At 45.4% G+C, this 22,153-nt stretch overlaps 2 protein-coding genes across 6 annotated transcripts; both read left to right on the top strand.

Annotated features, from left to right (window-relative positions):
- Positions 1-1,193: 1,193 nt before the first annotated feature.
- Positions 1,194-9,350, top strand: LOC139402802 (polyadenylate-binding protein-interacting protein 2B-like). Of its 5 annotated transcripts, none has more exons than XM_071146724.1 (4): positions 1,194-1,258; positions 2,595-2,761; positions 7,467-7,640; positions 8,361-9,350. In XM_071146724.1, the coding sequence occupies exons 2-4, from the start codon at positions 2,606-2,608 to the stop codon at positions 8,415-8,417; spliced, it is 387 nt and encodes a 128-aa protein (XP_071002825.1). In that variant the 5' UTR covers positions 1,194-1,258; positions 2,595-2,605; the 3' UTR covers positions 8,418-9,350. The 5 variants fall into 5 exon arrangements, with proteins under 5 accessions (XP_071002825.1, XP_071002824.1, XP_071002821.1 ...); XM_071146723.1 differs by having other exon boundaries at positions 1,205-1,387; XM_071146720.1 differs by having other exon boundaries at positions 1,217-2,349.
- Positions 9,351-17,561: 8,211 nt separating this feature from the next.
- Positions 17,562-21,742, top strand: LOC139402803 (docking protein 1-like). The gene is made up of 6 exons (XM_071146725.1): positions 17,562-17,735; positions 18,637-18,795; positions 19,189-19,347; positions 19,818-19,887; positions 20,125-20,300; positions 20,822-21,742. The coding sequence occupies exons 1-6, from the start codon at positions 17,655-17,657 to the stop codon at positions 21,740-21,742; spliced, it is 1,566 nt and encodes a 521-aa protein (XP_071002826.1). The 5' UTR covers positions 17,562-17,654.
- Positions 21,743-22,153: the final 411 nt, after the last annotated feature.

Raw genomic sequence — 22,153 nt, 5'->3', positions numbered from 1 at the left:
GAGCGCAAGAGGTCACAAAAGAACCCACAACAACATCTAAAGAACTGCAGGCCTCACTTGCCTCAGTTAAGGTCAGTGTTCATGACTCAACCATAAGAAAGAGACTGGGCAAAAATGACATCCATGGCAAAAAGATCATAAAGGCTTGTCTCACTTTTGGCAAAAAAACATCTTGATGATCCCCAAGACTTTTGGGGAAATATTCTGTGGACTGATGAGACAAAGTTGAACTTTTTGGAAGGTGTGTGTCCCGTTACATCTGGCGTAAAAGTAACACAGTATTTCAGAAAAAGAACATCACACCAACAGTCAAATATGGTGGTGGTAGTGTGATGGTCTCGGGCTGCTTTAGAACCTGGACAACTTGCTGTGATTGATGGAACCATGAATTCTGCTCTCTCCCAAAAAATCCTGAAGGAGAATGTCCGGCCATCAGTTTGTGACCTCAAGCTGAAGAGCACTTGGGTTCTGCAGCAGGACAATGATCCAACACACACCAGCAAGTCCTCCTCTGTAAACTGGTCATCTCTGTATACCCGTCACAAGACCCACTGGTTGATGGTTATTTATAAAACCCTCTTATGCCTCACTCCCCCCTATGTGAGATATCTACTGCATCCCTCATCTTCTGTTCAGAACACCTGTTCTGCCAGTCACATTCTGTTAAAGGTCCCCAAAGCACACACATCCCTGGGTCGCTGCTCTTTTCAATTCACTGCAGCTAGCAACTGAAACGAGCTGCAACAAATACTCAAACTGGACAGTTTAATCTCAATCTCTTCATTCAAAGACTAAATCATGGACACTCTTACTGACAGTTGTGGCTGCTTTGTGTGATATATTGTTGTCTCTACCTTCTTGACCTGTGTGCTGTTGACTGTGCCCAATAATGTTTGTACCATGTTTTGTTGTGTGTCATGTGTTGCTGCCTTGCTATGTTGTCTTAGGTCTCTCTTTGTGTAGTGTTGTATTGTCTCTCTTGTTGTGATGTGTGTTTTGACCTATATTAATATTGTATTTATTATTATTATTCAATCCCAGGCACCGTCCCGCAGGGGCCTTTTGGTAGGCAGTCATTGTAAATAAGAATTGGTTCTTAACTGACTTGCCTAGTTAAATAAAGGTTAAATAAAAAAGAAATACAAATAAAAATAATCGCATGCCCATGACATCAACCTCTCAGTTGATGCGCTGAGGTAGGTATGTGACGACTGATATAGCGGGCTGGGGGAACTTAACGACGAAACGGAAGTCCCCCGTGAGTGTCTTGATGGAATGTAGTGAGTTGGCTAGCTTGATAGCAAATTAGCTGTAAAGTCGACGAATTGCCCTGTCAAACATTGAAGATATATCGAGTGGTCTTTAAATATTTATCCAACGATGCCAGGTAGCTACGTTTTTGTTGCGCTACTGGCTGCTGTGCATTCCAGATACAATTTGACCTGAATCGTGTGTGCATGTCACGCTGTTAGCCTTCGAGCTAAGTTTGATTTAGCTTGTTTCTACCACTACCAGCTAGCTACCTGCTAACAGTTTTATAGCTAGCTATAAAGACAATCCAAGGTAGTAAGAAGGCTATGCTAGTTACAGGTGACGTAACATTCAGTCTGTACATCAAAAACAGCTTGCTAGCCAAGTTTGATCCAATATGCGTGTTTTTATATATTTCAAGTTAGTTAGCAAGCTCGCTAGCCAAGTAGCTTTCTTGTTCGCTAGTAACGTTAGTATGCCAAAGCCTTTTTCATAGGGTGATTGCACGATGTGTTAGTTATCTAGTGAATGCTAACTTAAATAACTCGTTTCATCAGTGACTTGATGGCTACAGTACATTTAGTCGAAACTACAACCCTTTTATATCACAAATTATTTTCAGGCTGCTTTGTTTGCTATCTAGTTAGCTAGTCCGTGCTAGTTTTCTGAGTTCGCTAGCTACGTAGTTCGCTAACGTTGTGTACCAACTAGCAAACTACCTAACGTTGTTTACCAACTAGTAAGCTAGCTACTGTAACTAGCTCACTAGCAAACTGCCAATACTCCAAATAGGATTTGTGTTGCAATGAACGGTAATGTTAGCTGTAACTAACGTTACTCCAGTTAGCTAATTGTCTGGCTGGCTTGTTGCAGCTGTGACACGCAGGTAGGCCTCGCTCCATGTGGGGTTTGTCATCACTTTTTTTCTCGTGACATGTGCATCCTTCAATGCTGACGATACAGGTAACGCGTTAGCTAGGTATTGTTGAGTTATAACGGTAGGAACTGGCTAGCTAGTAATTGTATCCACGTCAGCTATAAGCGCAGCCACTGACTCGCTACTCTGGTCTACTTTAACTAGTATGACACTAGCAAGTAGTAAGTAAAATAATGAAGTATGGACTTTATTTGCGTTTTGGCAATATACATTTGTTCATGTGTGGGTAGATAACGGTTTAACTTTCTACTCTTATGTTTTAGCTACGTTTTTTGACCTTAGTGTTTATTAAACACGTAATTTATTCAGTTTACCCAAGCTGAGCTTTACGCTCAATTTGAAAGCCATTTGCCTCATTTTAAAGTGGGTTGCCATTTATGCATGTGTGAAATCGTTAACCCTACAGAGCCTGCAGAGATGAACAGTCCTGAGATGGCGAAAACACCAGGAGGCAGCAGTGCCCCCGGGAAAGAGAACGTGGCCAACGGGCACAAGGAGGGAGAGGTGGGCAACAACAACAACCCCTTCGCTGACTACATGTGGATGGAGAACGAGGAGGATTACAACAGACAGGTCAGTGATTTTTAGGACCACTCTTTATGTACATACACATGTACGTATGCACACAGGTGCACACACAGACATACAGACACGGTGATGGACAGACCACACACACACACTAAAAGGTGAGGAATGTTGCCCTGGATAGATATTGCCTGGCATTGTACACAGATCTAGGATCAGGTTACTCTACTGTCAGGATCAAGGGGCATGTTCGCTCTTCCTTGCAGGTTTAAGTTAGATGGGGAGCGGCAGCCAAAGAGTTACATTTTTCCCATCAGACCACAGAATTGTTTGCCTTGTGCTCTCTTTCACATGCCTTTTTGCAAACTCCAGCCATGCTGTCATGTGCCACTCTCCCATAAAGCCCAAATTGGTGAAGTGCTGTAGAGACTGTTGTCCTTCTGGCAGGTTCTCCCTTCTTGCCCGGTTGTTCAGTTTGGTCGAACGGCCAGCTCTAGGCAGAGTGGGTAGTTCCATATTTCCTTCCCCAGATACAGTGCCTTGCGAAAGTATTTGGCCCCCTTGAACTTTGCGACCTTTTGCCACATTTCAGGCTTCAAACATAGATATAAAACTGTATTTTTTTGTGAAGAATCAACAAGTGGGACACAATCATGAAGTGGAACGACATTTATTGGATATTTCAAACTTTTTTAACAAATCAAAAACTGAAAAATTGGGCGTGCAGAATTATTCAGCCCCTTTACTTTCAGTGCAGCAAACTCTCCAGAAGTTCAGTGAGGATCTCTGAATGATCCAATGTTGACCTAAATGACTAATGATGATAAATACAATCCACCTGTGTGTAATCAAGTCTCCGTATAAATGCACCTGCACTGTGATAGTCTCAGAGGTCCGTTAAAAGCGCAGAGAGCATCATGAAAAACAAGGAACACACCAGGCAGGTCCGAGATACTGTTGTGAAGAATTTTAAAGCCGGATTTGGATACAAAAATATTTCCCAAGCTTTAAACATCCCAAGGAGCACTGTGCAAGCGATAATATTGAAATGGAAGGAGTATCAGACCACTGCAAATCTACCAAGACCTGGCCGTCCCTCTAAACTTTCAGCTCATACAAGGAGAAGACTGATCAGAGATGCAGCCAAGAGGCCCATGATCACTCTGGATGAACTGCAGAGATCTACAGCTGAGGTGGGAGACTCTGTCCATAGGACAACAATCAGTCGTATATTGCACAAATCTGGCCTTTATGGAAGAGTGGCAAGAAGAAAGCCATTTCTTAAAGATATCCATAAAAAGTGTCGTTTAAAGTTTGCCACAAGCCACCTGGGAGACACACCAAACATGTGGAAGAAGGTGCTCTGGTCAGATGAAACCAAAATTTAACTTTTTGGCAACAATGCAAAACGTTATGTTTGGCGTAAAAGCAACACAGCTCATCACCCTGAACAACCATCCCCACTGTCAAACATGGTGGTGGCAGCATCATGGTTTGGGCCTGCTTTTCTTCAGCAGGGACAGGGAAGATGGTTAAAATTGATGGGAAGATGGATGGAGCCAAATACAGGACCATTCTGGAAGAAAACCTGATGGAGTCTGCAAAAGACCTGAGACTGGGACGGAGATTTGTCTTCCAACAAGACAATGATCCAAAACATAAAGCAAAATCTACAATGGAATGGTTCAAAAATAAACATATCCAGGTGTTAGAATGGCCAAGTCAAAGTCCAGACCTGAATCCAATCGAGAATCTGTGGAAAGAACTGAAAACTGCTGTTCACAAATGCTCTCCATCCAACCTCACTGAGCTCGAGCTGTTTTGCAAGGAGGAATGGGAAAAAATTTCAGTCTCTCGATGTGCAAAACTGATAGAGACATACCCCAAGCGACTTACAGCTGTAATCGCAGCAAAAGGTGGCGCTACAAAGTATTAACTTAAGGGGGCTGAATAATTTTGCACGCCCAATTTTTCAGTTTTTGATTTGTTAAAAAAGTTTGAAATATCCAATAAATGTCGTTCCACTTCATGATTGTGTCCCACTTGTTGTTGATTCTTCACAAAAAAATAGTTTTATATCTTTATGTTTGAAGCCTGAAATGTGGCAAAAGGTCGCAAAGTTCAAGGGGGCCGAATACTTTCGCAAGGCACTGTATATGCCTCATCACAATTTTATCTTGGAGATCTACGGACAGTTCCTTGGACTTCATGCTGTAGTTTCTACTCTGACATGCACTGTCATGACATAGACTGACCAGGTGAAAGCTATGATCCCTTATTGATTTAACTTGTTAATTCCACTTCAATAAGTGTAGATGAAGGGGAGGAGACGGCTTAAATAAGGGGTTTTGAAGTTTGAGACTATTGAGACAGATTGTGTATGTGTGCCATTCAGAGTAGTGTCATATACCAGTACCACGGTACCAAAACGTCATGATACTTATGACACCAACATTTTTAGAATACCGTATTACTGTTTCATATGATAATACCACATTTTTCGGCCCGACTGATCTAAAGAACCAACTGGCACCTGTCAGTTTTCTTAATAATTTCAGTAATAATAAAATATAACAAAAATAAGACACGTCCCTTTTTCAGGACAATGTCTTTCAAAGATAATTTGTAAAAAATCCAAATAACTTCACAGATCTTCATTGTAAAGGGTTTAAACACTGTTTCCCATGCTTGTTCAATGAACCATAAACAATTAATGAACATGCACCTGTGGAACGGTCGTTAAGACATAACAGCTTACAGACGGTAGGCAATTAAGGTCACAGTTATGAAAACTTAGGACACTAAAGAGGCTTTTCTACTGACTCTGAAAAAATCGCCCCAAAAGAAAGATGCCCAGGGTCCCTGCTCATCTGCGTGGACGTGCCTTAGGCATGCTGCAAGGAGGCATGAGGACTGCAGATGTGGCCAGGGCAATAAATTGCAATGTACTGTTGACTGTGAGACACCTAAGAGTACTGTGAGACACCTAAGACAGCGTTACAGGGAGACAGGACGAACAGCTGATTGTCTTCGCAGTGGCAGACCACGTGTAACAACACCTGCACAGGATCTGTACATCTGAACATCACACCTGCGGGACAGGTACAGGATAGCAACAACTGCCCTAGTTACACTAGGAACGCACAATCCCCCCAATCAGTGCTCAGACTGTCCGCAACAGGCTGAGAGAGGCTGGACTGAGGGCTTGTAGGCCTGTTGTAAGGCAGGTCCTCACCAGACATCACTGGCAACAACGTTGCCTATGGGTACAAACCCACCATTGCTGGACCAGACAGGACTGGCAAAAAGTGCTCTTCGCTGACAAGTCGCGGCTTTGTCTCACCAGGGGTGACAGTCAGTTTTGCGTTTATCGTCGAAGGAATGAGCGTTGCACCGAGGCCTGCACTCTGGAGAGGGATTGATTTGGAGGTGGAGGGTCCATCATGGTCTGGGGCGGTGTGTCACAGCATTATCGGACCTAGCTTGTTGTCATTGCAGACAATCTCAACGCTGTGCGTTACAGGGAAGACATCCTCCCTCATGTGGTACCCTTCCTGCAGGCTCATCCTGACATCACCCTCCAGCATGACAATGCCACCAGCTACACTGCTTGTTCTGTGCATGATTTCCTGTAAGACAGGAATGTCAGTGTTCTGCCTTGGCCAGCGAAGAGCCCGGATCTCAATGCCATTGAGCACGTCTGGGACCTGTTTAACCGGAGGGTGAGGGCTAGGGCCATTCCCCCCCAGAAATGTCTGGGAACTTGCAGGTGCCTTGGTGGAAGAGTGGAGTAACATCTCACAGCAAGAACTGGCAAATCTGGTGCAGTCCATGAGGAGGAGATGCACTGCCGTACTTAATGCAGCTGGTGGCCACACCAGATAGTGACTGTTGATTTTGACCCCCCTTTGTTCTGGGACACATTATTCCATTTCTGTTAGTCTATGGAACTTGTTCAGTTTTTGTTGAATCTTATGTTCATACAAATATTTACACATGTTAAGTTTGCTGAAAATAACCGCAGTTGACAGTGAGAGGACAGTTTTCTTTTTTTGCTGAGTTTTTATCTCAAATAGTTTATTGTATTCGCCGGTCCTTATATGCGACGGGTCCGATAATGTTCATATCAGCTCTGATCAGCAAGCCGCGTGGCCCACATCCCCTTCCAGCCGTCACTCACCTGATTCTCTTCGTCCGCTCTTCCTGCACATCTATTTTTTTCCATCCATTTTTAAAATATAATTTAGCAGGCGATCAGGAATGTAGACCCTTATCAGTCTTCTGTTACATTGGAGCAGCCCGCAGAGTGAGCAAAGTTGATACATTGTCTCTTCATCCCTGGTGTAACCAGCAGCATAGGCCAATCTGAGTAGGCTTTGCAAGTTGTCACTCAGCAGTGCCATAGGGGGAAAACGGATTTCTGACAGTCATGCTTCCAGCTTCAAAGCAAAGAAAAGGCTCGTCTCTAGCTCAAATGGTGTAAAATTAAATAGAACCCATATTACGTTGGAGCATTGTGGTCCACATGGGCCTGCATACCTGTGGAACACTTTGGACACCTTGTAAAGCCCCTGCCCCGGCAAATTAATGCTGTTCTTAATGTTTTGTACACTCGCCTCGAACCTGGGCTGCCCTCCAGTGCTTTGAGAAGGAGGCAAGGGTAGAGGACATGAGGGAAGACATATTAAGAAATAATCATCTACTGCTGATTGTAATCCAGCCCTATTCTTCCCCTATTGTGTGGTCATCCCAGGTGGAGGAGGAGCTTCTGGAACAGGAGTTCTTAGAACGCTGTTTCCAGGAAATGCTGGAAGAGGAGGATCAGGATTGGTTCATCCCCGCCAGAGACCTTGCCCCTGGGGTGGGGCAGATTCAGCAACAGCTCAACGGGCTATCTGTCTCCAACGGCAACGCAGATGAACTCGCGGTAAGTCCTGTCAGAATGTTTGTCCGTCAGAATGTGTCACAATCTGTCTCTACACGAGCAGCATGTCTGAGCGTCGTCGACCAAACGTCACTGTATTTATAGGGCCAGTTTCCCAGACACAAAGTTGAATCCTGGACTAAAAAGCATGTTCGACAGAGATTCTTTATTCAGTCCAGGACAAGGATTCATATTTTGTCCCTTAGAGTTAACCTGAGAGTTAAAAGCCTGAAAAGTATTTGCTGTGGAGCGTTATCCAAATTCAGTACCTAGATACCGTAGGTAGCCCATCTTCTCCAGTTGTTCAAGCACAGACACGATACCTCTTCTACTCTTAGGGACGGTCTCTCTTCTCCAGTTGTTTGAGCACACACGATACCTCTACTCTTAGGGACGGTCTCTCTTCTCCAGTTGTTTGAGCACACATGATACCGCTCCTACTCTTTGGCCCAGTTTCCCCCAAAAATATTAAGCCTAGTCCTAGACTAAAGACCATGCTGAAAGGAAATTCTCCATTAAAATAGGTTTTTAGTCTGGGACTAGGGTTAATCTGGCAGGGAACCGACCATCAGCTGGAGAAACTATCCTGTGGTGCGTGTTACAATCCAAACCGTCTCCTCTTGTCCGTTTTTAATGTTGAGGCCCTGTTATTTTTACCTGTTCATACAGGTCTGGGTCCTTTTTTGTATGCTCCTATACTAAATCTCTCCTCTCTTTTTACAGCGCAAGAGCAGCTTGAACCCAGAGGCGAAGGAGTTTGTTCCGGGAATGAAATACTAGGGTCCTCCCGCCAGTAGGGGGAACCCTCATAAAGACTCTTTGTGACTGCTGGCTTCCCAGCAGACACCCTTGCACTCGCCTGCTTTTGGGCTGTGTGGGGTACATGGGGTGGGGTTGGAGGGTGGGCTGGGGTATACTCTTCAATAAGCTTTTGGTCGCATTCCCCTGCTCAGACGTTGCATGCATCAACCTATGGTTACGTGCCAAGTCATCTACTGTGCCGTCGGGCACCAGATTGCTATGACATGTGGTTTTTATAAAATACCTATTAAATAAAATACCTATTCAGGAGTTGTAAGATCTGGAATGCGTCAGCACCGTCTGAGTAGGGGAACGCAGCCTTTTATTTCCGTTTTGTTCCTATGTGGTTAACTAGGCAAGGGGCAGTGATGGGAGAAGGGTGGGCAGGGGCCATATCAGTATAAAATAATCCTATTGGACAGAATGGGAGGGGCCATCAGTATAAGATGTTCTTATTGGACAGACGGCAGAACAGGAGGTCAGATCTGCGTAGAAAGTTTGGTGTTTATTTTTGTTCTTTCTCCTCAATCTCAAGTGCAGCCGTGTGAATCTGTCGTCGTGGTGATCGTGGCTGGAGATTTGTCTCTCCCCTGATCATTGTTGCAGTTTCCTTTTTTTGTCTTTTCTCCTTTCTGGATGTTTTTCTTTTCCTCGGAGGCTGGTTTTAGTTTAGGTAGTGTGTAGGGCGAAGTAGGCTTGGCGAAAGATGGACAGACTGCAGTGTACAGAAGGATTGGATGGGATTTGGCTGCGGGGGCGTAGCTGACCTGCGAGGGATTTCCATGGCAACAATTTCCTTTTTTCGTTTGGTTGATATGTAAAAACTTGAGTTGAAATCCTGTCACAGTGTGCTACTTGCATTAACAAACGAGGACAAAGTATGATGGAATAAAGATCAGGTACCCTCTGGGACTTTGGTGTCTTGTTCATTGTTCTATATACAGGTTTGATTCTGTTATTACATGTCCAGTAACCTGTCATTACCGTAGCTAAAGGACCCCTCAAAAGATCACGCTGTGGGTTTGATAATGTCGACACAAACAAGTATCTCTGAATTGTCAAAATACATTTCAAATGTTTTTTTATTAACCTTTGTCAGGTTGAACATCGAATAGAGACTATGCAGGTCTAATCCTGAAGATGGTTTAGGTCAGTTGTCTCTGTTCTGTCTGTACGCAGGGCTGGTCTTGGGTCTGGACAGGCCAGGGTAGTTCTGCAGCAAAACCAGAGGAACAACATAATGAATTGTATTGTCTTTCCTCCTTTTGCTCAACTGTCTCTGTAAATTATTGAAGTTATCAGTTGTTCATTGTTGGGCTGGGTTTATACTGCAAGTGTAACCTGATCCCAGATCCGTTTGTCATCTTGTCAACACCAGTGCTGTCATTGTGAAGCCAAACATGGTATGACGGTGAGGTTGCATGATGGTACAAAAAGACTGGCACTCGCACTACACCAAACCCCTATTCACATCGATGGGAACGCAGTGGAGAAGCTGAACAGCTTGAAGTTCACTGACAATCTGAAATAGTCCAACCACACAGTGTGGTGAAGGCGCACCAGTGCCTCTTCAAACTCTTAAGAGTCTGAAGAAATTTGGCTTGGCCCCTAAGACCATCACAAACTTTTGCAGATGTACAATTGAGAGCATCCAGTCGGGCTGTATCACCGTCTGGTACGGCAACTGCATCGCCCACAACCGCAGGGATCTCCTGGGGGGGGGGGGGGGGGTCTGCCCAATGCATCACCGGGCGTATACTGCCAGCCCTCCAGGACCCCTACAGCACCCAATGTCACAGGAAGGCCAACAAAAAAATCAAGGACATCAACCACCTGAGCCACAGCCTGTTCACCCCGCTAAGGTGAGGTCACTACAGGTGCATCAAAGCTGGGCCCGAGAGACTGAACAACAACTTCTAAGGCCATCAGACTGTTAAATGGCCATCACTAGCCAACAACACCCCGGTTACTCAACCCTGCACCACCCCGGTTACTCAACCCTGTACCACCCCGGTTACTCAACCCTGCACCACCCCGGTTACTCAACCCTGCACCACCCCGGTTACTCAACCCTGCACCTTAGAGGCTGCTGCTCTATATACACAGACATGGAATCAATGGTCACTTTAATAATGGAACACTAGTCACTAATAATGTTTACATACTGTTTTACTCATTTCATATGCATATAATGTATTTTAGTCAATGTCACTCCAACATTGCTCACCCTAATTTCTTAATTCCATTATTTTACTTTAAGATTTGTGTGTGTTGTGAATTGCTACATACTACTGCGCTGTTGGAGCTAGGAAAGCAAGCATTTTGCTACACCCGCGATAACATAAATATGTGTATGTGACCAATACGATTTGAAATGTAAACGTTAATGGGGTAGGGACGTCCCGTGGATTCCGGATAGCAAGGGCCCATGTAAATCTCAATCTCTGTGCAGAGCCCTCTGTGCACCACGAGGTGAAAGTCACAGCCTCTACGGAGTGTCTAGTGTGGTGGTGTGTAAGTGCAGCCTTATGTTTACTCTAATAGGGAGCCTTGAAACTGGGTCTTTGTCACAACATTATTTTCAAAGTGCACCATAAGGCCCTGGTCAAAAGTAGTGCCCTACGAAGAGAATATGGTTCCGTTTGGGATATTACCTTCTTAGTGAAGTGCCTCTGATACTCTGAGCAGATGTGTCCTCGGGTCTGGTCTGCGGTGTGGGCACCAGGCTGGTACTCGGTGGTGCAGGGCTCCTTCAGGCCGCTAGGGGGCTTCCTCTGCCCAGGGACGTAGCGATCAGGGCCCTGGTACCGGTCCTGGTACTCTGACACCCAGGCCCTCCTGGATGGATGGTGAAGCATATTAAAGTCTGTCATAAATCGGCCCTAACCTAGCTATGTTTTTTTTAGGGGGTAGATAATCTAGCTATGTTTTTTTAGGGGGTAGATAATTTAGCTATGTTTTTTTTAGGGGGTAGATAATCTAGCTATGTTTTTTTAGGGGGTAGATAATCTAGCTATGTAGATAATCTAGCTATGTTTTTTTAGGGGGTAGATAATCTAGCTATGTTTTTTTAGGGGGTAGATAATCTAGCTATGTTTTTTTAGGGGGTAGATAATCTAGCTATGTTGTTTTAGGGGGTAGATAATCTAGCTATGTTTTTTTAGGGGGTAGATAATCTAGCAATGTTTGCAGATCTGAAGGTCTGGAGGACAGGTATAAGCAGTAGCGGTGGAGCTGCTAAAATTCCAGAATACTCCCCAACTGGGTTTATTGTGACATCACTTTTACCTCTGGCTATTACAGACGCCAGACTATCTGATGGACATAACCTCTGCAGCACCACTTGACTGTTAATGGGTTGCTGGGTGAAGGGGATTGCTATGAATCACTGTATGTGTGAATCACTATGTAATCTGCCCTGTAGTAGTCTGCAGTTATTATCTATCGCAGTGAACAGATTGCAGGAGCTTGAGACAGATGCAAGAAAACTGGCATGAGGTGGAACGAGCTGGAAGAGACTGTCCTGAACAGAGTGCGAAGGAGAGGAGTCGTCCATGGCCTGTGCACCATGGCCTTAGGTAAGTAAGTATGAACAGATCCCTCCTTTCAATCCGTGTCGGTATGTGGATGTGATGTACTGTACCAGTTGAGTGGGGCCTCAGGCAGGATGCACTGCGGGCCTCTCAGTGTGGACGGGTTGTCCCAGTGTGTGTAACTCTGGCTGTAGGTGGTCACACCGTTGAATGGCAGCCCTACACACACGTGGATGAGAGTTATTATGAATAATCCCATATACAGCTTCATACTGCACCTACGTCACAACCTCATGTTATTGCCAATGAGGTTTGGCCAACAGGCTCTCAACAAAGTAGGTGGCTCGGCCTGCATTAAAGCGTCTCAGAGTAGGGAGTGCTGATCTAGGATCAGGGTGGATGGTGGTAGCTCGGCCTGTATTAAAGCGTCTCAGAGTAGGGAGTGCTGATCTAGGATCAGGGTGGATGGTGGTAGCTCGGCCTGTATTAAAGCGTCTCAGAGTAGGGAGTGCTGATCTAGGATCAGGGTGGATGGTGTTGAGTATTATGTTTCCCCCTACTGGGTGGCTATGGGACCTACCTAGGTGCATGCAGGTTGTACATCCCAAATGGCACCCTATTTGCAATATAGTGCACTACTTTTGACCAAAGCCATATTCCCGATATAGTGCCTATAGGGTTCTGGTCAAAAGTAGTGCACTATATATATATATATATACACACACATTAGTGTTCTATTTGGGACATAAGGCTGGTGATAGAAAGCCTACCTAGGTGCATGAGGTTAGACTGGGTGGCTATGGGTATAGAACAGTGTTTAATATATTGTTATGTCTCTATAGGACCTACCTAGGCGCATGAGGTTAGACTGGGTGGCTATGGGTATAGAACAGTGTTTAATATACTGTTATGTCTCTGTAGGACCTACCTAGGCGCATGAGGTTAGACTGGGTGGCTATGGGTATAGAACAGTGTTTAATATATTGTTATGTCTCTATAGGACCTACCTAGGCGCATGAGGTTAGACTGGGTGGCTATGGGTATAGAACAGTGTTTAATATATTGTTATGTCTCTATAGGACCTACCTAGGCACATGAGGTTAGACTGGGTGGCTATGGGTATAGAACAGTGTTTAATATATTGTTATGTCTCTATAGGACCTACCTAGGTGCATGAGGTTAGACTGGGTGGCTATGGGTATAGAACAGTGTTTAATATACTGTTATGTCTCTGTAGGACCTACCTAGGTGCATGAGGTTAGACTGGGTGGCTATGGGTATAGAACAGTGTTTAATATATTGTTATGTCTCTATAGGACCTACCTAGGTGCATGAGGTTAGACTGGGTGGCTATGGGTATAGAACAGTGTTTAATATACTGTTATGTCTCTGTAGGACCTACCTAGGTGCATGAGGTTAGACTGGGTGGCTATGGGTATAGAACAGTGTTTAATATATTGTTATGTCTCTATAGGACCTACCTAGGTGCATGAGGTTAGACTGGGTGGCTATGCGCTGGTTGATCTGGCCTTCCAGCCTAGATGAGTGGGTCATGTCCCGACGGAACTGCTCCGCCCTTAACCGCTCCACCTGCAGCGGGAGCTCCCCATCACTTCCTGTGACAACAGGAACAGGTAGTACACACACATATGTTATTGGTGCTGATCTATCATCTTGCACTAAAGGAAACAAAAGCGGATAAACTATATTATAAGGCCATTCAAAGCCTCAAATAAAAACATGTTGTCAATACAAAATGAACAGGGTATTCCCTCTCTCACCTTCTCCACTGCCGATGTGAGGCAGCTCCACCATGTCCTTGGGTGTCGTTGTGACCCCCAGTGCCGGGTCCCCTGTTGCATGTGTCCATGCCTCTTTCCTGGCAGGGCGGGACGGGAGGGAGTTATGGACTGAGGTTGAGGAGAGAGAGGGAGAGACCGACCTTCGTTCCCCAGAGTCGGAGCTCGAACGCTGTGGTGGTATCTGGCTCTGCCCCTTCTCTGGGGGAGCTGTCCTTTCCACTTGGATCTTACTGAAACTCTCACTGTCCAACGTAGCTGCCCTCACTGTTCTCCCCTTCTGTAGAGAGACACAGAGAGAGAGGGGAGATGGAGAGACAGAGAGAGGATGAGAGAGATGGAGAGAAGAGAGACAGAGAGAGAGGAGAGAGAGGGGAGATGGAGAGAAGAGAGATAGAGAGAGAGGATGAGAGAGAAGATGGAGAGAAGAGACACAGAGAGAGGGGATGAGAGAGAGGGGAGAGGGAGAGAAGAGAGACAGAGAGGGGAGAGAAGAGAGACAGAGAGGGGTGAGAGAGGGGGAGAGAAGAGAGACAGGGAGGGGTGAGAGAGAGGGAGAGAAGAGAGACAGAGAGAGAGGATGAGAGAGAGGGAGAGACAGAGAGAGAGGATGAGAGAGAGGGGAGATGGAGAGAAGAGAGACGGAGAGAGAGGGGAGATGGAGAGAAGAGAGAGAGGATGAGAGAGAGAGGAGATGGAGAGAAGAGAGACTGAGAGAGAGGGGAGATGGAGAGACAGAGAGAGGGTGAGAGGTGGAGAGAGAGGGGAGACGGAGAGAAGAGAGACAGAGAGAGAGGAGAGAGAGGGGAGATGGAGAGAAGAGAGACAGAGAGAGAGGATGAGAGAGAGGGGAGAGAAGAGAGACAGAGAGAGGGGATGAGAGAGAGGGGAGAGAAGAGAGACTGAGAGAGAGGGGAGAGAAGAGAGACAGAGAGGGGTGAGAGAGAGGGAGAGAAGAGAGACAGAGAGGGGTGAGAGAGAGGGAGAGAAGAGAGACAGAGAGAGAGGATGAGAGAGGGGAGAGGGAGAGAAGAGAGACAGAGAGAGAGGGGAGAGAAGAGAGACAGAGGGGATGAGAGAGAGGGGGAGAAGAGAGACACAGAGAGAGAGGATGAGAGAGAGGGGAGATGGAGAGAAGAGAGACAGAGAGAGGTGGAGAGAGAGAGGGGAGAGAGCGAGGATGAGAGAGAGGGGAGAGGGAGAGACAGAGAGAGGGTGAGAGGTGGAGAGAGGTTGAGAGAGACAGAGAGGGAGGGAAGAGAGGGTGAGAGGTGGAGAGAGGAGGGGAGAGAGAGAGAGAGAGGTTTGAGACTGACTAAGATAAGATAATATCAATGCATCTACCATGAAATGCCCCTAAGGTATGCCAGTCAAGGGACAGGTAAGACAAGTAAGTTAGTGCTTGTGGCTGAGGGACTCACCTGAGTGAAGGCAAAGGCGGGGTTCTGTGGGCCGTTGGTAATGGTCTGGAAACACTGTCTGTAGTACTGAGCCCACATATCCGCCAACTGAGAGACAGACAGGCAGGCAGAAAGACAGACAGACACACAGATAGGAAGACAGGATAGACAGACAGGCAGGCCAAATCAGGGCAGTGTGAATGTGTACAGTTTGTACACTCTAAAAATTAAGAGTACAACAAAGGTTCTTCTACGATCCTCAAAGTTCTTCAAAGAACCGTAGGGTTCTTGGCACTGAAAATTGCCCCCAAAAGGTTCTTAGAAGAACCCCATAGCAGGTGGGGTTCATCGAGGAGCCACCTTGGTTCTTGGGGGTTCTTGCAGGAACCTAACTGCCCACCTGAAAAATGTGGATTTGAATTTGAAAGGACAGCAGGTGCAGGCCCTTAACTTAAATGTAAAGATCTCCTCAATTTAAGTAAGGTTTGTCCCTTGTATCATCTAAATGTATATTGTTTTATGATGATACCATCTATCTTTTCATATTTATGCTAATCTTTCTAAAACAGAAAATTGACAATTGAATGGATATAAAACCAACAAAGAGGTGAGAATATGTAGGCTATAAGAATATGTTGAAGGCTAGCTGTATTGGGTGCAGATGACTCAACTGCTCACTTTTGTGTCTGTGACTGCAGGTATACAGAGGAAGAGGCATACAAAGGTATGTCAATTAGTATTGGTATGTTATGCAGATCACATGTACCATCCTCCTCCTTTACCTCTTCAATGAATATCCTATAGGCCTCTACATTATGGACAAGGTATGTGTATGAAAACCATTATCAAAACAGTTTTTTCATTCACATTTACCACAAAAACCAAGGTATGAATACTGTCGTGTGCATGTTTTGTTAATCATCTGTATAATTACTATTTCTGGATTCACAGACTTCACCCTCCCTACACCTCTGTTGAATATAACAGGAAACCTGTTCGATCACCATGCACTGCAAAATCATTCTGGCTGTGGATACGGAGAACATCAACAGGCCAGAGGATATACCCATGTGACTTGGAGCTCTGCTGGGAGTTTACCTCAGATTGAGATGAGTGAATTCTGCTTTGCCACTAAAATCATAATAAACACTGACAATTAAAACATTGTGTTATTGTTATGCTGATGACTAATAATACATTTTAAAAAAGGGGGGGGGGGGGGGGGGGGGTACACCAAAAGGTTATTTGAGGATACTTTAAAAGGAGTTATTTGAAGAACCCTTTTAGAGGGTTCTTCAAAGAACTTGGGGTCCCCCACAGTTTCAATTTGAAGAACCCCTAAAGGATACTCCAGGAACCCTTTCCTTTTAGAGTGTATGGCATTAGTATTAGTATACACGTGGAAAAGTGTTGGTGTGTGTGTGAGAGAGAGGGAGAGACAGAGCGAGTTAGTTGTACCTTCTGGTGTGTGGTGCAAGACGGCTCTGCATGCAGCCTGAACAGCCTGAGGTGCCGATCACTGGGGGGCTTGTAGTCAGCCCCATAGGTGCTTTGCTGCCCCACTCTGGCCTGAGGGCCCCGAGACTGGAGGAGAGAAGAGTGGAGAGATGGATGAACCCCCACCTTTAACCAACCAAGAGCATCAGTGAACATGATTCATTCTAGTAAGCATTATGAGACAATCTCATGAATGACCTATTCTTACTCGTTGAATAGCCTAGTGTTTATGTTATGAAAATGATCAAATATGGCAATGATAAACCCGTACTAGACATACCTGAATTTGCCTTAAAGAGTGCATTAAATTGCTCTTGTTCCCTGATATTTAAGATGGTCATTCGTCAAGGATAAATCGGGGTCAACCCTAGCCTAACTAAAACAGGCTACGTGAGACAGTGGCTAAATGTGTGTTGGAAAACTCATAATAGTCTATGTTCCATAGAACGTTGGAACGTTTGAGTCAACATAATATACTTTTATCGATTCCTTAGTTACGCAGCGATATCCTAAATAGGGCGATGTCACAGCGTTCCAAAATAATCTGAGTCTTCGTAGCCGTTCTAAAAACATTGGTCATAAATGAAAGAACAATGAACAATACAAACATCGTAATAAAATCAACCATGAATGGGCGGTTTCACTTCCTTCAGTCTTCACAATACACGTCTTATTCACTGTATGGTTCTCTGTGTAGGCAATTGTTCATTGTATGACATCACAAGGGTTGGTCTTTGTCGATTCAGGTAGTTAGAGGAACGTGCATTAACGCCCTGGACCAGACGTAGTAGCCTGGGGCGGTGAGAAAGGTGTGGACGCGGTCATAATTTCACCGTAGGTTTAGCCTCTGACGTAACGAAAGAAAAGCACACCTACATTTGTCAGGGGGAGAGTTTGACGGTACTGAAATCACAAGTGTAGGATTAGGATACCGTAAACTAACATATATCACAGTCAAATCCAAGTTATTGGTTAAAGTTCAGTTGAATGCCGAGAGACGCTTTGAACATAATGGACACTCATGTGAAAGCAGGACAAGTTTACCTTCAACACAGAAATGTAGAAAAGGTAAGCACGTAACTTTATTTAGCTCACTTAATTGTACACATCCTGGTACCTTACCTATCTTGTTTTTGTGGAATGACAATAAAAGTCAATAGGAACATATTGTATTTATTTAGATTTTGAATGCAGCTTTATAACAGTCTTGTAATGTAAGTTTTTATTTAGTTTTTTTCGAGTGTTTTGATATTGGCTATTGATGTTATCATGTAAACTGCCACCCCCTTGTTTACTCTATGTACTGTGTATGACAGCCATCTAATCCCTCTACCACTCCACTTGACATTTTAAAGTATATGATTGCAGTATACGAGGACATTTACTGTAGCCGAAATGTTGAAGTCTTTTTTGCAGAGACAGGCTACGTTGGTAATGGTGTGTGTGTAAAGGTGTGAGGGGGGAACGGATCCTCACATGCGTGTCCAGACACAGTACTGCTCACAGTTTCCTCATGGCACATTCCAACGCAATATGTCCCAAAAGGCACCCTATTCCCTTTTCAGTGCACTCCTTTTGACCAGGACTCACGGGATCTCTGGTCAAAACTAGTGCACTATGTAGGGGATAGGGTGCCATTTGGGATGTAAATGTAAACATGGCTAGGCACACGTAAAACAACGCATGTACTGTACCTGAGCACACATACCTCATCTACCACTGCACCTTTATTTAAAAATAGGCAGATGTGCTGGAGAAGGTGTGGGGGGGGTGATATTCTGAGTCTGTCATTTGACTAATGTGTTGTGGGCGAAATGGGAAAACTAGATACTCACTTTTTAAAAAAATGATTTTTCTCACCCACAAATTTTTCTTCCATTCTCTTGGCCTTTCTCTTTTTCTCCCCATTATTTCTGTCTTCCCTCTCTCCCCTCATCCCCTTTCTTCCCTCCCTCCGCCCTCCCTCCAGAAGTGGAAGCAGCATTGGCTGACTCTCTACCCCTCCAGCCGCTGCGGTGTAGCCAGGCTAGAGCGCCAGGAAGTGGGGGGAGGAGAGCGGGCCGGTCCCTCTGGGGTCTGGAAGCACCAGGACAAAGTTAAGGAGAAGAGGGTGATCCGTCTGTCAGAGGTCAACCTTACTGCTGTACTTGTCTTCCTTACTGGCACTGACTTTGATTAGCTGCATTATTGAGGATTTTTTGTTTACTGGCACTGACTGTGATACAGTATGTGGTTGTCTTACCTAACTTAGTTGAATGCACTATAATTGGCTCAGGATATGGACAAGCCTAAGGCCCTGCGAGAGACTAGCGTCCTGTCTAGAGGGCGTACTTTTACATCAAACTGGCTCATGATACAGAAACAGGAGATAGGCCCCTGCTCCTATGAGCTGTTAGAGCTTGCACAAGCCTTACCCCCGATCTATCTCTTTAATGCTGAGTGCCAAGCAGAGACGCACCAAGTCACATTTTTTACAGTCTCAGGATAAGAGTGTCTGCTAATGGAGAAAATGTAAATGTAGGTGATCAGGGTCCTGAGGCTGCCCCCACACGCTGAGGCCTGCCCCAAAGACAACATGGCCGCCTTCTGTGTGGAGACCGACGGCAGGAGGTACGTCTTCGCAGCGGATAAGGACGACTGCGTGGAGTGGGTGGAGAGGATGTGTGACCTCACCTTCCAGGTGAGAATAGCCACTTCTGTTGTTGTCTTGTGACTGTTATGGATCAGTCTCAATTCAACATTTTGACAGTTACAGATCGAAGTAGAATCATACTTTATTAGCATTCAACAACGCTGAATTAGGAATTTGTCTCGGTATTGGTACAAGTCTAATAGCAAACGCCATTATTCACTGGTCTCTCTATCATTAAACTATTTTCATCACCAAACGGTTATTATATAGAGGATGTGTACACTCTTAGAAAATAGGTTGTAAAAGGGCTCTTCTGCTGACCCCATAGGAGAAACCGGTTTTGTTCCCTGTATAAACCTCTGTAGAAAGGGTTCTACATGGAAGCCAAAAGGGGTTCTCCTTTGGGGACAGCCGAAGAACCCTTTTAAGGTTCTAGATAGCACCTTTTTTTCTAAGAGTGTAGGTATCTGTGAGGACAGTTCTCTCTGTCTAATGTAAATACATGTCTTGTCTCCCAGGGAGGCTCCACTGGTCAGCAGCCCCAAATTCAGATGGAGGACAACCAGATCTACGTCTCCAGGGAGGAAGGTGAGAAGCACATCAGATATCCTAGTGGCCACACAAACTATAACGAACAGGCATTCTTCTGTCTGTTTATGTCTAATGGGCGTATGATTACTGCTGTATTGGAACAGGTTCTTCTTTTCAAAGATATTACTACGAACAAAGGAAAGATAAACACAAAATATAAAACAAGAAATAGAAATGAACACCGTCCATAGTGCTTCGGTCATGACCGCCACTCTCCCTCCTCTCTCCCCTCAGTTAGTGAGTTCAGGGTGGGTGTGAAGCAGACGGGTGTAGCGATGCGCTGCGGCCTCCAGGGGGAGTACTATTGGCTGCAAGTGGCCCAGGAGGGGCTGGTCCTTAAGGAGGCGGAGACCAGAAAGAGTTTGCAGGACTGGCCCTATCGGCTGATGCGACGCTATGGCAGAGACAAGGTCAGTGGAACCATGGAATTTAGAATCTCATTGAGCCATAGAATTAGATTCCTAATCTGTTACTAGTTTTAATCTAATGCTACTCACTAGTGTCTAATTTCAAGGCCGTCACAGTATGGTACTATGCTGCGCTACAAAGGCAAAACGCAGTAACTACATCATTTTTGGGACTGCAAATTCTGACTTCAAAGTCTTTTTCTCTCTAAAAAGACAGCAATTTCTGGTACTTCGTGATATGTTCTGATCAACTGGCTTGTTCTTGTGTCAGGAAACAAAATCCCACACTAATCAGATAATATACCTGGCCATTACAACACATCAAAGTTACTGTGTTTGGCCTTTTTAGGGCAGTGTGGGTCCAAAAAAAGGATGTGTCTAAGGATCATTGTAGGGTCATCAGTGTCCAATCAAGAAGGTTGCAGGTTATAATACGTTTGGTGCCCACATTCAGTTATGCAATTTTCCAGTGAACACCTGTGGGAATTTTCTCAAATCATTGTGTCCTCTTGGTTCTCCCACAGTTGACATTCAACATTGAGGCGGGCCGGCGCTGTGACTCTGGACCCGGAACCTTCACCTTTGAGACGTGCCAAGCTGACGTCATCTTCAGCCTCATCGAGACCGCCATACGGGAACAGAAGGCCGTCGCCGGGGACGAATGTGGGCAGGGCGACACTGTGGTTGCTAACCGTAGCCCTAATATGCCTCGTGCTCGTTCACCACTGCCCAAACTACCAGATAGCGCAACCATTTTGGAGGGCAGCTACAGTTTTAAACCAGTATTTTCAAATGCTATTGGCTCAGAGCAGTGTTTGTACTCACAGCCGCCTAATTTGATTGGCTCTGAGGAGTGTCCGTACTCTGAGCCAGCAGACAGTATTAAACCCAAAGCCCCCAGCCTCAACTCCTATCTGACGCCCCCAACAGCCTCCACCCTCACCCCCTCTAATCACTATGTCAACCGAACGGAACCAGTGTACGCCGACCCAGCAGACATCCTCTCACTCACACCCCCGAGATCTACACCACCACCACCCCCGCCCACTTCATCTTCCTGCTCTTATCACCACGACAACAAGCCAGAGCCGGTCTACTCCGAGGTGTACGACCGTGCGAGTCCTCTACCTGACAAGACTCAACAACAGAAACAGAGCCAGGACCAGCGGGGGCAGGAACCTGGCAAAGAGGAACCCATCTATAGTGAGCCTTGTGTGGGGACCCCAGCCAAGGGCCCCAACACTGACCCGTTCGCCCACCTTTACAGCCAGGTCTGCAAGCCAGGCTCTTCATCACCATCTTCATCATCCCCCTCTTCCTCACTGGCCTCCTCTTCCTCCTCATCATCATCGTCGTTGACCATTACCAGGACCTTGGCCACCAGGAGGCCCACTGCTGGACGCCAGTCACCAGAGGTCATCTATGAAAACATGGGGTTCATTTAGGATACTCTGCTGCTTCTGAAATGGCACCCTATTGCCCTTTAAGGTGCACTACTTCTGATCAGCGCCCATAAGGATATATTCAGACCAATACACACATTCACTCATTTCACAATGTTATTGTCTACTTACTTTATTTATTGAACTTGTTTTCACATACAGAATCATTGTTTTTTCTTATGATGTAATAACTTTTGTATAACGTGTTATGAATATCAATATTGCACACCAGTGTAATGAACATGGGAGAGGGAGAAAAGAGCCACAGAGATCTTCCCGAAGTCTGTCAGTGGTCGATGTAAATGTTTTGAAACAGTGTTAGCCGCCGCCTCCTCCCCAACAGAAACCAATGACTTCCGCGCAGTCTCACATCCTTTTCCTCATTTACTTTGTTTTACTGATGTGATTCAATAA

The sequence above is a fragment of the Oncorhynchus clarkii genome, unplaced genomic scaffold (genome assembly GCF_045791955.1).
Source record: "Oncorhynchus clarkii lewisi isolate Uvic-CL-2024 unplaced genomic scaffold, UVic_Ocla_1.0 unplaced_contig_5613_pilon_pilon, whole genome shotgun sequence".
Classification (NCBI taxonomy): Eukaryota; Metazoa; Chordata; class Actinopteri; order Salmoniformes; family Salmonidae; genus Oncorhynchus; species Oncorhynchus clarkii.
The sequence above is the reverse complement of the archived record's forward strand: the minus strand, read 5'-3'. Positions and strand labels throughout refer to the sequence as shown.